The sequence below is a fragment of the Cariama cristata genome, unplaced genomic scaffold (genome assembly GCF_000690535.1).
Source record: "Cariama cristata isolate BGI_N322 unplaced genomic scaffold, ASM69053v1 scaffold3274, whole genome shotgun sequence".
Classification (NCBI taxonomy): domain Eukaryota; kingdom Metazoa; phylum Chordata; class Aves; order Cariamiformes; family Cariamidae; genus Cariama; species Cariama cristata.
In genome coordinates this window covers 116908-130655 of record NW_009612202.1, presented here as the reverse complement: position 1 = coordinate 130655, position 13748 = coordinate 116908, and the positions used below count along the sequence as shown (strand labels likewise).

At 35.2% G+C, this 13748-nt stretch overlaps 1 protein-coding gene across 1 annotated transcript in view; it reads right to left on the bottom strand.

Annotated features, from left to right (window-relative positions):
• Positions 1-626: 626 nt before the first annotated feature.
• LOC104160400 (S phase cyclin A-associated protein in the endoplasmic reticulum-like) overlaps positions 627-13748 on the bottom strand; it is a gene marked incomplete at its 3' end in the record, with an annotated part of 128296 nt that continues 115174 nt past the window's right edge. Inside the window, 2 exon segments of the mRNA XM_009698512.1 lie at positions 627-856; positions 10228-10351. Of these exon segments, the coding sequence (XP_009696814.1) occupies positions 627-856; positions 10228-10351 (354 nt within the window).

Sequence of the window (13748 nt, the reverse complement as noted above, 5' to 3'; positions counted from 1 at the left end):
AAATATATTCAGGTTCAAGTGTTTTTACCAAAGAATTAGAATGTTTCAAGTAAAAATGAGAAAAACAACATGTTCTCTTTTACTCGATTGTTACAACTCACTGAGGTATTTTGATTGAAATTTTGCTCAAGAAATATACTTAGAAAGTTGCTATTAAAATACAGCTACATTATAAAGGTTGAAATCAGATTGTAAGAATTATTGGGTAATCTTTATAATAGGAAGTATATATTTCATGGCAAGCTTATATGAATGCAAACATGACAATCAGGACCACCCGGGCTATGGGCATACACAGCTGGCATAGAGAACTGCTAGAAAATAATGAAAATATGGAAGCTGACTCCCAGGTAATTAGGAGATGAAACGGACGGAAAGAACACAAAAAACCAAGTCAAAAATTAAAAGATTCTTGGTTTTCTGTATTTCTGTGTCGGCAGTTTTTTGAAGAATTTTTGTTTGAGAATGTTGCATTTCAATAGTCTTGTTGACTACACACACAAAATACTAAGTTAAGAGTTAAAGCAGTTTGTTCCTTTCTTAAATCATTGCAATTTTCTTTCTCTGTAGTAAAGAAGGTTTAGAGAAGTTTGTGGGGTTTTTTGGGTTTGGTTTTTTTTTTTAACCTGATTAAGTCTTGGACTCTGCTGTTGAAAGCTTCCACTTGTGAGGATTTACTTTTCACTTCCTGTAAGATCTTCAGTGCAGTAGAGTGGTTGTTTCCATCTGGGAAGCTGGAGATTAGACATCTAAAAATCACAGCAGTTATCCTCAGAAGTCCTGTCGTTAAACCTTCAAATACCTGCTTATTTGCACTTCTGCCTGAAGTAGCATTATGGTCATCTGGAACACTAACCTAAGAGAAAAAAAAAAAACAAACAAAAAAAAACCAAAAACAAACCAACCAGAATTCAGTAAAAATAATCAAAGCTTGTAGAGAAACGTGTAAAAAGTTGCATATGAGTACACCAAAAATAATAATAAAGTAACATATTCTAGCAGTGCTGATGGACATTAAAGTACTTCGGGTACAAGAAAAGGTCTATACCCCTTATGAAGACAATAAAAGCTGAAACAGAATAAATCAAGTAAAAGCAGAGTTTAGTGTATGAGAACTGAAGGAAGCCTTACAGCAGCAGAGTATTTCATTAGTATGATTATGTTCTTATGCATACACAGGATTTCTGATGAGTCATCAGCAAAAAAAATTTTTTTTTCAACTTGACTGCAAATAAACAAACTACTGAGATGGTTCATTTTGACTATTACATTGTGTTACCACAAAGCCATATTAAATATCTAGGATACACAAAGCGCTCAGTAGTATAGAGGAAAAATAGCTGTCATCTGTGGAAGGAATAGCATTTACCGTTGTATGGTATTTCCCTACTTGACTTTGGAAAAACACAATATTCCATCAGAAGGCTACCCCACAGTTTTAGTCCTAAACAAACACCCTATAAAAGTGAGTACTTTGAAAGGCAAAAGTTCTTGTGACACAGCAGGTACAATTGTGGCTCTTCACAGAAAAAGACAATACACTTTGCAGGCAAGATGAATGATCTTCGCAAGGAGATCTGATTCCCGATGCACTTTCTCCTTCATAGCAAAAAAAAAATAAATCACCCACAAACAAAAAATTACAAAAATATCCTAAAGTAAGCATCCTTCCAAAGTATTTTATGTGGAATTTTAGTATTAGAACAATTAGAGGGTTTTTTTACCAAAAAAAGTGAGATGGATTGTGATAAAACTCAAACATAACTTACGAAAAAAAAAAAATTGTATCTGGAACAGTACTAGTTTGCCTGTAGGAAACAGCACACCAGAGTATCTGAGCAGTAGTTTACACATCCACGGGAAGGCCACAGAAGGTGCCGTCTGGCAACACCAGCAAAGGACATTGGAAAATACAACATTTTTCCAATCTACAATGAGGTACTCAGTTGTACTGCTGAGTTTCTGCATAACTGAATTCAGAACAAATTATATTACCTGCTGAGGTACACAAAGAGGGTAATACACAGCTGTTCTAAGCCAGCGAAAGAGGGCAACCTTCACTGAATTGAGACAGATGAATTACAGTGGTTCCCCTTCACACCTGAAAAAGCCTGCAAGAGAATTATCTTTTCCTAATAAGTTTCAAAACTTCTCAGTCGAGCAGTTTACTACTAAAGCCAACCCAAAGTAGCTAAGTATTTCAAAGAGCTAAGTACTCCTCAAAGGCAGTAAGACCCTTAATGCAAGGCTCCAAATCTTTCTTTGATTCACATTTCTCTCATCCATCTTTTTTTCAAAAAGAAAGAGAACTGCTACTTCTTCCAAAGTCTACAAAAATGAGGAGAGTCTCGATTTTGTAAAAAGTGAAAGGCAGTTGAAGTAGAAATTTCTCCTAGGGAGGGAAGGAGGTATATTAAAAAAACCACCAAACAACCAAAAAACCACACTTTACTGATCAAATCTGATGAGAAGAACCCAACCCTTCCCCCCCGCAAAAAAAAAACCCCAAACCAACCAACCAACCCAAAAACCAACTAAGGAGCTATCTGAGAAGACAGAAAAATTGCACAAATTCTAGGGCACAACCTGTCATACTACAATATTGTAAAGGACGACAGGAATACTATGGTTCTAAAAAATGCAACGAGAAATGCTTTCCACCCACAAATCTCAAATTAGGCATGGAGAAAGTCTGAGCACTTTTATGGATACCTACATATTAATGACAGCAGGAAAAAACATGTTCCATAACTAAGGTCTGAACATCTCAATATAAAATATCATCTGATGACCACTACACTCGTGCATCAGATGTCAGTCACTTGTCAATCATGTTAGAATCACAACATGCAGTTCTCTCTGAAAGACCTCAGAGGAACAGAATCCCATTCTTCTAAATCATTAAACTACAGCCCACTCCTAAAAAAGGCAGTAAAGTTGAGATGTACAACACGTAAATCTGAAGACAAATCTATATGCAGGATATAGATCTGGAAGGAAATCCTCATGGAGAATAAAATTTTGTTTGTTTGTTTTTCATTTCTGCAGTCCGAGATAATTTAAACCAGCTGAAATTCTGCCCTGTTATAATCAAACAGTAAAGTGAAGACTGTGTGGAAGTCCTGCAGTTTTACAGGCAGAATATTGGCAGCACAGATGCATCAAACAAGACACGGGGCTCCTCGTACATTCACTGTGCTTAATGCTGCTGGACTCCATGCACCAACAGACCTCTGTGGAGGCACTTTTATGAGACAGCCTGAGGCTTTCAACACTGTGATGTTTTCAGTGATCAATATTGGCCGAAATTTTATTTTCATTCCAGGTTAAAATAATTTACACTTGGTATACGCAAGTGAGGTCACAGAAAATCATTCCTCCCTGTATAGGTATCAGGAGGGATTTGGTAACACTTGGTGACAAAGAACAACATGCACATTTCTTTATTATTCATTAGCTCTGAGCCTTGTGTTGGTACTTAAAACTCATTGTAATAGTCTGCTGCTGGTGACGAGCCAAATGAGCAAGTGAGAACGTCTTTAGCTGCTTATTCAAGTTCAATAGGAAAAATACTATTATGTTGCTCCAGTAACTTCTGTTGACTAAAATAATTCATGTCTAATGATTCTAATTGCCTACTGAAACAGATGGATTAAGCTTTGCAGTGTATAAATCAATTTAAATGTGGTGACTTTGTACTAGGAACACCAAGTTTTAAAAATTGCTAACAAATGCTACTCACTGCTTCTTCACCTAAGAAAAAAATTTTACATAACTTATTTCTTAAAAGATTTAAATAATATTTTGCAGTAGAGCCTTCTATTTGCTGTCATGAACAGTACTATAAACAGATAATGTCTATCTTTGTCTTCTAGTTGAATGTACATATGAGAACTGTATTTTCTAAGTATCTAGCCCTTGGCTACACCAGTTCATGTTTTAATATAAAACCATTCTTCCTAATTTGTAAAATAAATAGATCTAGCACTCTTAATACTATCATTTACTGCAGAGCTGATTTTTCACATTTGATTTTTGCAGAAAGTGTGTGTGTGTATTAATACAAATTGAGAACAAATGTGGGGTTTTACACTGTGTGTGTCAAAGAGGAGTAGAAGGAAATACTCTTTTACAGAAAATGGGTAAAATTGAACTTAATTCCTACCTTTAACATTTTCCATTTATGTGAACTCAAATGAGTGACAAAAGATCAGCTCTTTTACCGAAGAAGTAATTATCAGGATAGCGTGAAAATGTGTTGAGATTTATGTTCAAAATTAATTGGGGTACTTGCAAACGTGATGTCTTATTTTGCTTGTTGATTATTGTATCAAGCAAGAGGGTAGGAAATCTTAAGATTTAATAGTGTAATTATGAAAGCTTTTGAACTCTGGTTTCTTTGTGTTCATTAGACAAGGAGGTAATGATATTCAGAGAACGTTTGTTGAATGTGGTCTTTGGACGAGTAAACGTTAAAACATTACACATTTTTATTTCTGAGGTGTAATAGGTTTAACAGTTTAACTGACACAAATCCATAGGTACAATTACATACTTAAACTGACTTGTCAAGTAATTGGTAGAAAATATTTTTAAATCACAAAGGAAAATCAGGAAAAATGTAACTATTGTTCAATTATTTGGCATATCCAACATCTCATGGCTATTCTAGCGTTTATGATGACTGCCTATGCTGGACCTAATCAAGACTCCTACTTTCTTTAAATCAGCTCTTGAACCAGAATGCTCTGACGACCAGATTCTTAGCTCTGGTACAGTCACCACACAACTGTTAAGCCATTCAGCAGAGAATTCCCCTTGTGGAGGGATTCCCTTGCTTGCGCAGCCCTGCCATAAGCTCTTCAGTTCTGTCCAGCATCTAGGACTTAATCCTGCAAGATGCTGAACAATATGGCCCCAATCCAGTAAAGCACTTAGGCACACATTTAATATAGCTGAAAATGTTACTCTATTCTGACTCATGTCACCAAAAGTACCTCTGATATCAGAGCACTTTTTTTTCCTGTGCTAACAAAAAAACAAACCAAAAAACCCCACACAGTTTCCGGTTAGCAACACAGATCTCTGCCACTGAAAATTCATTTATGTTTTTATTTGTCTCATAAAAAGCATAATCCTTCACAGCCATGAAGAATTTTAAATACAGAGCTGCTAAACTTAAATGGAAAGTCTTCAAACCTTTTGAAGCACCCAATTTCTGTTCATTTGGTCACTTATGTTGTATTCTTCTCCCATTAACAGTGGTGATCTTGTGCATTTTGCACATTTAAGTCATTGGGCTTGCCTCAAAAACACGCTGGAAAATGTATACCTTCAAAACAGTATCTATAGGATGTCAGACCTTCTATGTAGTAACTAGTGAACTAAAGAAATGGAAATGGCCCAGGAAGTCTGTGGGCTTAAGATGGTGCAGACAAAGGTTCCCCTTTTTAAATCCCCTACTCCTGAATACTTTAATATGTCATCATTTCTCTGACCCCAGCCCTATTTTCAAGATTTGCTACAGGATTAACACACTGGCTTCCCACTGCAGCAAATAAAGAAAATGTTTGGTCTTTTAAAAGTTACATTATTAAAAAGACATGAACTTTCTGTGCTTTCTTACATTGCCAACACTGATTGAATTGCATTAGAAATTACTTGATCCACAGAGCTGACAACTAAGGCACTTTTTTTGCGAACCTTGATACTTCTAGGTGCTGGTCCTCAAGTCTCCGACTAGAACCAAAACCAGAGGGAGAGCAGGTTTTTTAGATCTCTTGGTGATCTGAAAGGTAGAAACTCACCACACTGTCTCGTTATTAGGGGCTAGGAGTACTGTCGGTGCCACAATATATCAGCTGAATATTATGGAGACAGAATGTAATTTCAAAATGGACCAGAACAGCCAAGAAGCATGTATGTACCTTTGATTTTACAATTCTTATCATAATCAGTGCAAACATGAAGCTGCCTTACTTGTTGCAGTACAGAAGATTAAAAAACTGACCACAAATGGTTAAGAAGCTAGCAACTGCAATAGGATGTGTACTGTCATTTTGAAGCACCCAAATTAAATGGCAGCACATTCCAGTGAAGAAATGGTGGAGAAAAATTACTTCACTGCAACTAGATAGCCAGATTAACTTAAATCCAGTCAAAGTGATTGTACTTCATGAGTAAAATTTCACAGGCCATTTAGCAACAATACAGTCCAGATTTAAGCACTGTATTTTGGAGAAGAAAAAAGTAACAAGCAACTCACTCTTGATCTCCACATTTGTTTGATCTCTACTTAAATTGCAATGTTCATTTCACATATTTTTACGTTCACTAATGATGTTTTACTTCGAATTTTCAGATATTATGCATTTAAATATTACCTTTAAAAAAAAAAGTCATAGTTATCTGTCGTGGTTTAACCCCAACCAGCAACTAACTACCACGTAACCACTCACTCACTCCCCGCCAAGAGGATGGAGGGAAGAGAACTGGAACCATAAAAGTAAGAAAACTCATGAGTTCAGATAAAAACATTCAATAATTGAAATAAAATTTAAAAAAGCAATAATAATAATTGTAAGGAAAAGGAAAATAACAAAAAGAGAGAAATAAAACCCAAGATAGACAAGTGATGCAAATGAAAACAGTTGCTCACCGCCAACCCACCAATGCCCAGCCAGTGCCCAAGCAGCAGCCCCCCCGCCAACCTCCCCCCTGGTTTTACTGCTGAGCATGACGTCATACGGTACGTAATATCCCCTTGGTCGTTGGGGTCAGCTGTCCCAGCTGTGTCCCCTCCCAACTTCTTGTGCACCCCCAGCCTCCTCGCTGGTGGGGCGGAGTGAGAAGAAAAGGCCTGGACTCTGTGTAAGCCCTGCTCAGCAGTAAGGAAAACATCTCTATTATCAACACTGTTTCCAGCACAAATCCAAAACATAGTCCCATACTAGCTACCGTGAAGAATTAACTCTATCCCAGCCAAAACCAGCGCACAATCCAATTTGAACTTTTCAAAATTTTAACCAGAGCCGTAAATGGCAACCAGCTCTGGAAAGTCAGACTGCTAGAGAGCAATTGGCAAGACTTTTTTTTGTTTGCTTTTCGCTTCTGAAATCAAGCCTATGTGTTACATGTTTACATATCTACTTAAAGGAATAAAATTAATCTGATTCTAGCCTTTAGCAATTACACTTAAACAGAAAGAAAAACAGTCTAAAAATTTTATTGCATGTGCAGGATATTAGCAACAATGCCCATGAATAAATGAAAGTCACTGCTATGCACATCTCAAGCCAGTCATTTGCAACTCCATGTAGTATGCAATTCAAAAATGAAGCAAGAAAGAATCCATGTAATTTTGCATATTTATGTGAACAAAGAAATATAACAATAAAAATGTCTCAATTTCTAATTCTTAATGAGTATGGATTTGCATTATGCTTTAACTGGTAACAGCAGGTATGCTATGGTGGGAAAGATCTGAATGAAAGAACAAAATCTTCTAAGGATTTTTACTGGACATGGTGGTCTCGTCCAGTTTGTTACTCTCAAAAGCTTTTTGAAATTTCCCTTTGATCTGTCTGAGAACATACATAGGTAGAAAACAAACTGTCAATACTTTTCTTATCATGAAATCATAAAAGGATAGATATTTAAAAAACCCCAATCTGTTTACTAAACATAAAATTATTTACAAATGCAGGCACAGATATGTATGGTTTGTATATATGGCTTTTTCAGATATCTTCATGGAAAAGTACATGACAGCTGTCACTTGACTAGGAAAAAAAAAAACAAATACTCCAAACCAAAATAAAAAACTATCCTTACATGCTTACAGCCCCACGTAATTATTTGTTTCTCTCAGTGTGAAACCTTCCAAAATATATAATTAGAAAAGTTCTTATTAGTTTGCAACCATCTTCTAGGTACAGTAGACAAAGAAGAGCACAGACAGTGGCCTGTCAACAAATGAAGTTACAGCTGGAGCACAAGACTTCTGTGAATGTAGGTGGGAACGTTTAATCCACTAACCACTGAAATCAGGAAACACACTACTACTGACCTCAACAAACACCAACTTAGGCAGTACCTGAGCTAAGGAGGCTAAGAAAGGTAAAATGTAAGTCAAGTCTACAGAAGGTTTCCTACCAGTCTGTTTAGGTATGAGATAAAGGAAGGTCTAAACAGGACACTACTAACAATTAACTTGGGCAGGCTGGGTGTCACGAAAAAATAAGAAATACAGTCCATTTGTTATTCTACTATTTCCCATTAGTACCCAAGCTTTCATCGAAGAAAAAATATTTTTGTAGTTTTATAATTCTTCAAGTAATATTTTGAGGAGAAAAATGTTACACCTATGCAAAGAAAATGAACATTTTGTCACCAATGAGAGTGATTGTTTTAAATTTTATTCTTTAAAATTTATAGCTCTGAGTTTTAGCAAAAGTGAAGCTGACATTGCATTTGACTGACGAATAAAACCAAAACTAAAACCACATTAAATTGGTTGGAAGCAAGCTTCATACTGGCTGTATTCAAGAATATATTTAAAGGTTTCTTAAAACCGGATTGTTTCTGTATTAAGCAAATACTGGCATACTTGTTTAACAATTTGTTAAAACCTTGCAAATACATGTTCTCATTTATTACTCCTGGTATTACTTGGGGTTTATTTTCCAACATTAAGTGGAAATACACAAAACACAGGCAAAGGCAGCATCGTACAGCTCACCAAACTAGGAATACAGGAGGCAGTTAAATTCTTTGGAGGGACATCTTTTAATATTCTGGCATCCAGAGCTTGATGCAACTAAAAAAAGTGCTCTCGATTTGTCCATTTCTTTTTTGTAAAAAAGAAAAATTCAAACTTGATCTGATTTATTGTATTTTCAAGGGAGAAAAATCAGGGTTAGAAAAGCAGCACTGTATTTACTTTTTTGTACTTAAATATGTACTTCATGGAACTATGAAGATATCCTAGTTTAAGGGCCAATTTTGCCTGAAGAGAACATAAGAGACTTTATGCATAGGAAAGAAAAGCCCACTGTGGATCATGGGAAACATTAGGCTTTAATTACAGTTTTGCTGCAATTCAAGGGTAGTATTTGGCAACAGTCTGAAAACGGTTCTAAGCATAGCAAATTTTTCTTATGTAGTATCTCTGATCTCTAGGTGGCCAACATTTTCTAAGAAATACCCTCTGTATTTCTTCAGGAAAAGTGCACGTTGTTTGCACAGTGCTACACTGAGAAAAGGGAAGGTGTTTGGCATCAGAATGAATCTTGTCACTTGTAAAGTGCTGAAGGATTTCATCTCTTGTGTAATTACCCACGCAGCCTGTGCTCTGGCTCGCTCTGCAGAGAGCCAGCAGTGTTGTGACTGGCCTAGCACAATACATGCACCTTTCACTAAGTATATTTGAAATCTAATACCTGGAATCCTCTTGGAAAGATTTGGTGAAGCACAATGAGCTGGCAGCTACTTAGAGGAGAATGCACAGGTTGCATTCCAGTTTCCTTTGTGTCAAGGACCTTCGGACTATCTTTTTAAAGTGTTCGTCAACAGTCCTATGGCTATAACAGCGTCATTTAAATTATTTAAAGTATGTACATAACTTTTCAATTAACAAACTGCTTGGCTCATGAAAACACATACACACAATTTATAAGTAGAAAACCAAGACTAAATATCTTATGATGAGCAGGTCACTATGAATTAAAAATGAGATTTCAAATAAAATATTTAATGACATTTCAAATTAAATGAAACATTTGAAAATTAAAACTTTCACAGTTAAAGAGTCCTGCTACTTACACATTTCAGCAAATCAAACTACAATAACATATTGACCTGACTTATATTCCCAATATTGAAACACATAAGAATCAAACACACATGGTCAACTCATAATATTCTATACTTTAAATATTCCTATAGGGTGAATTAAAGAAGAAATTCTCAGAAGATGTTAAGGATAGAATACTGCCCACTCACTAGAGTTCCCGGTACGTATGCTTTTGCAGAATTTATTAGCAGAAGCAAGTATATCTGTTTGTATAGAAGTACAGTAGATACAGCTACAAAATACATAAAACAAAACAATCTTATTCTTTTGAGCCTTTATTCTCATATATCTCCTGGTGTCCTTATACTGTAAATACTCTAACATGTTTGTGAAGCATACAAAAATTTCTAAATTAAAATAGGTATTTTACATACCGTAAACTGGTGTACCAACAGGTCCATTAGAAAAGTGATCTTATTACTAAAAAGAACATAGGTGCAGTTTTCTGCACAATTACTGCAGGTGAGGCTGTAAGCATTTACTGTATTGCAGAGTGACCTAAAAATCAGAAGAAAAAGAAAAATACGAATTTTACTTTTTTCTTTAGTAAATTAAAAGCAAATAAATGGAAGCACATCACAAAACGACCTTTCAGCAATTCACATTAATTTTCTTAAACTTGAGATTAAAAACAGAACAAAACATTTACATGAAATCAATTAATTACTTAATAACTTCAAAACATTAAAGCCATACCTATCAGAAGTCATGTACTGTACGGCTACTGGACTCTTCCGTATTCAAAAGTAACAAAACTTATACAGAATATCAGCTATTTTAATAATCTGGATATGTAATATTCTTTTCTTGTGGCTTATAGTTGTATCACACAAGTAATTTGAATATAAGGTTCCTTTCCTAGCATGATCTTCAAGAAAAAAAAACCTGCATGAAGGAATTCACAGTAATTCACAGCATACCGGGACCAGCTTTAGAGACAAGCTATTGTGTAGCACCTGCAAACTAATGCAAGGAATGGAGAAGACAGGGTAATTTGTACTGAGCAAGCAAAACCGAGCAGGTGAAATTCCTGTCCAAAAAATTCTACTGACATATTGTGAACCACTACTGTACAGAGCCTTTAAGCATTAGTGTATAACCACAATAGGACCAACTGACCTACACCTACGGCTGGTGGGAAAAGGTAACAAGTTTGCAATGGCAAAACCAGAAAATCGTAAGCACAACGAGTCACCAGAAAGCTCCAGATGCACAAAGCATGCCCAGTTATTCTTTCCATCATGTGCAGTATTTCTCATCTGCTCCAATTAAAGTGGTGTTCTCAAAACAGGACTGGCAGGGAAGCTGGGACCAGTCCTATAGAATATACTCACAGAGAAGATAAATCTGACTACGGATAATACTATTTCAGAATAAACACAAAATTCATTTCTTGAACCTTTGCTTACTACAAAAGCTATCACTGTTACTGTACAAATATGCACACAGACACAACACAAATGCATCACAAATATATACAATAATAAAAATAAGATGGCTAGAAATTCAAGTTGTTTGTCTAAAGTAAACCAAAAGGAAAAGAACTTTTACTCTGTTGCGTTTTTTTAACATGTGAAAAAATGTGACTAAGTTCAAATAAGAAAGTTCTTCATAGAAGAAATAAATTGTGAGCACTGTCAAAAGGTCATACAAAAGTGGGACTGCAACAAACAGCAAGTTATTGTAGAGAAGTCATCAAAGCTAGTATTTTAACATAACAAGCTGCAGACTAATTCAACATACTTATAAAGAGAGAGGCCAGTTTTATGCTTTATTTTTCTCCTAAAATATTTTTTGAAACACCAAAGTTATTTACATAATAAGGAAAGCTGCTTTACTGATTGCTGTGCTCCTTGCTGAGGCATCTAATTACTTAGCATGGCTCTCCAGAGTTGAAATTGAAGCATCTTATGTACATACATTGTATTTCTCAAGCCAAGAAAATCTGGAAATGCTCAAAGGCCAGAAAATTTAGAATAAAATTTTTTTCATTTGTATTTCTGGATTGTCTTTTCTTCAGCTGGAGAAATAATTTTAAATCTAAAAAAGAAGCATTATCTTGCTTGGTTTGATCTGTAAAAACATGAAGAACATTTATACCTTTCCTTTGTTAATATTCTGAGTATCACCATATTACCAGTTATATTAATTTTACTGTACTGGTAATTAATTTTACTTTACTGCCTAATTAAATCAGTTTCAATCTCCAGTTCACATGACATGAAAACAATATTAAATCATTATTTATTGATCAAAGGCAGGTTAATTTTCACCTATTCATCTAATTCTTACCCTAAAAGGATAACACCTATACAAAATTCAAGTAGCATGCTTCATGTGCATTTATTAAAACCTGCCTTGCAACAGGATTATCTTTTCCTATCCTGACTATATAAAGGTATTTATTTCACTTTCCTCAGTAATGCTGAAAAAAATTTTCATTAGGCACCTACTTTTACTTTTCATGGAAGATTATTCCCTTGTGTAGGTGTGTTGTGAGAGAGACACAGAGAGAGAGAGAGGGGAAACTATATTGGTAGTTTCTATTTTCATTTGAGAAGATGATGCTTTAAATAAGCATCCGTCATTTTATCACCTATTCTAAAATAAAGATTAATTCTATTTAAATATAAACATTATAATTTACCCAAAGTGTCGAACATGAACTTGGTAGGTTAACTTATAATTTTGACAGTATTTCTGAGTTTCTGAGGTGATTTAGTTAATTCACTGCAATCATGTTTTTTGATATATGGGATTCCTAATTCCTAAGAGAATAGTTTATTTTACATTTGAAAACACAAAAATTTCTCACTTTATATATAGAAGCAATTCCACTGTAATAATGCATCATGCTTTTGCATTTCCCAACTGATTCTCATGTCAGAAAAAGTACTTGCTTTTTCAGAGACTCAAATAATGAATTTGAAAAGGTGGTGTAAGCAAATGGATGTCGAATTAAATTTTTACAACAATAAAGAGAGTTCTTTTAATTGATAATATAAGCTTGCTAACTATGGTTCGTCTAAATGCATGCTAATCACAGCATGTTCTGAACTATGATTCAGTTCCACAATTTTTTTTTTAATTCAAAATTAGAAGTGTCAGCACAGAAGCCATCCCCAGGTGGTTCGCAGTGTTAAATGGCAGATTAAAGACAGCACAACTAATTTCTTTACTTTAATCTTATTACAGGAACAACAGCTGTCAACTGTCACCATTTCTGCACAAGGCCTCCAAGACAAGCGCAGTGCTGTGAATGTCACGTGAGAGAGACACTTAACCACCAGTTAAACTCTCTGGGGTGAAAAACTCAATAAATTTCTTTTTTTCCCCTGTTGGAAGCTCTAACTACTTTTAATTCCAAAACTTTTACCTCAAGAGATATCAAAATCAGTTGAAATAGTAAAGTAGGAGCCTCACATAAAGCAGCTGTTTATTGATTAGTGATGTTGCTCTAAACTTTGTATCACACCCGCAAATCAGCTTTAAAGCTATGTTAGACAGCATGTATACTCAAACCATGCAATAAGTCTGCCCTCTGATGTAAGGCTTTCCTCTAGAGTAAATCCAATTATAAAAACACTCATTATGGTACACAAACTTTGATCCAAAAAAGAAATCTGTCTTTAAACTAGACAAAAACATGCATCTGTATATTTATTTTACATGAGTACAAAGAAATAGGAAGAGGATTCATTTTAATCAACATTTTCAAGCTAGATCTCAACAGTTTGTATGTATGTACGTGAATTTCTTTTATGCCAGCACATCTTCACTTTCCTCACTTGCCTGATATAAACAAGTTGACAAACTGTAACTTTTATTCAAAACACTGAGGCAGCAACAGTATCCAACCACGCAAAACTAATACACCATAGTGCAGCAGGAAATG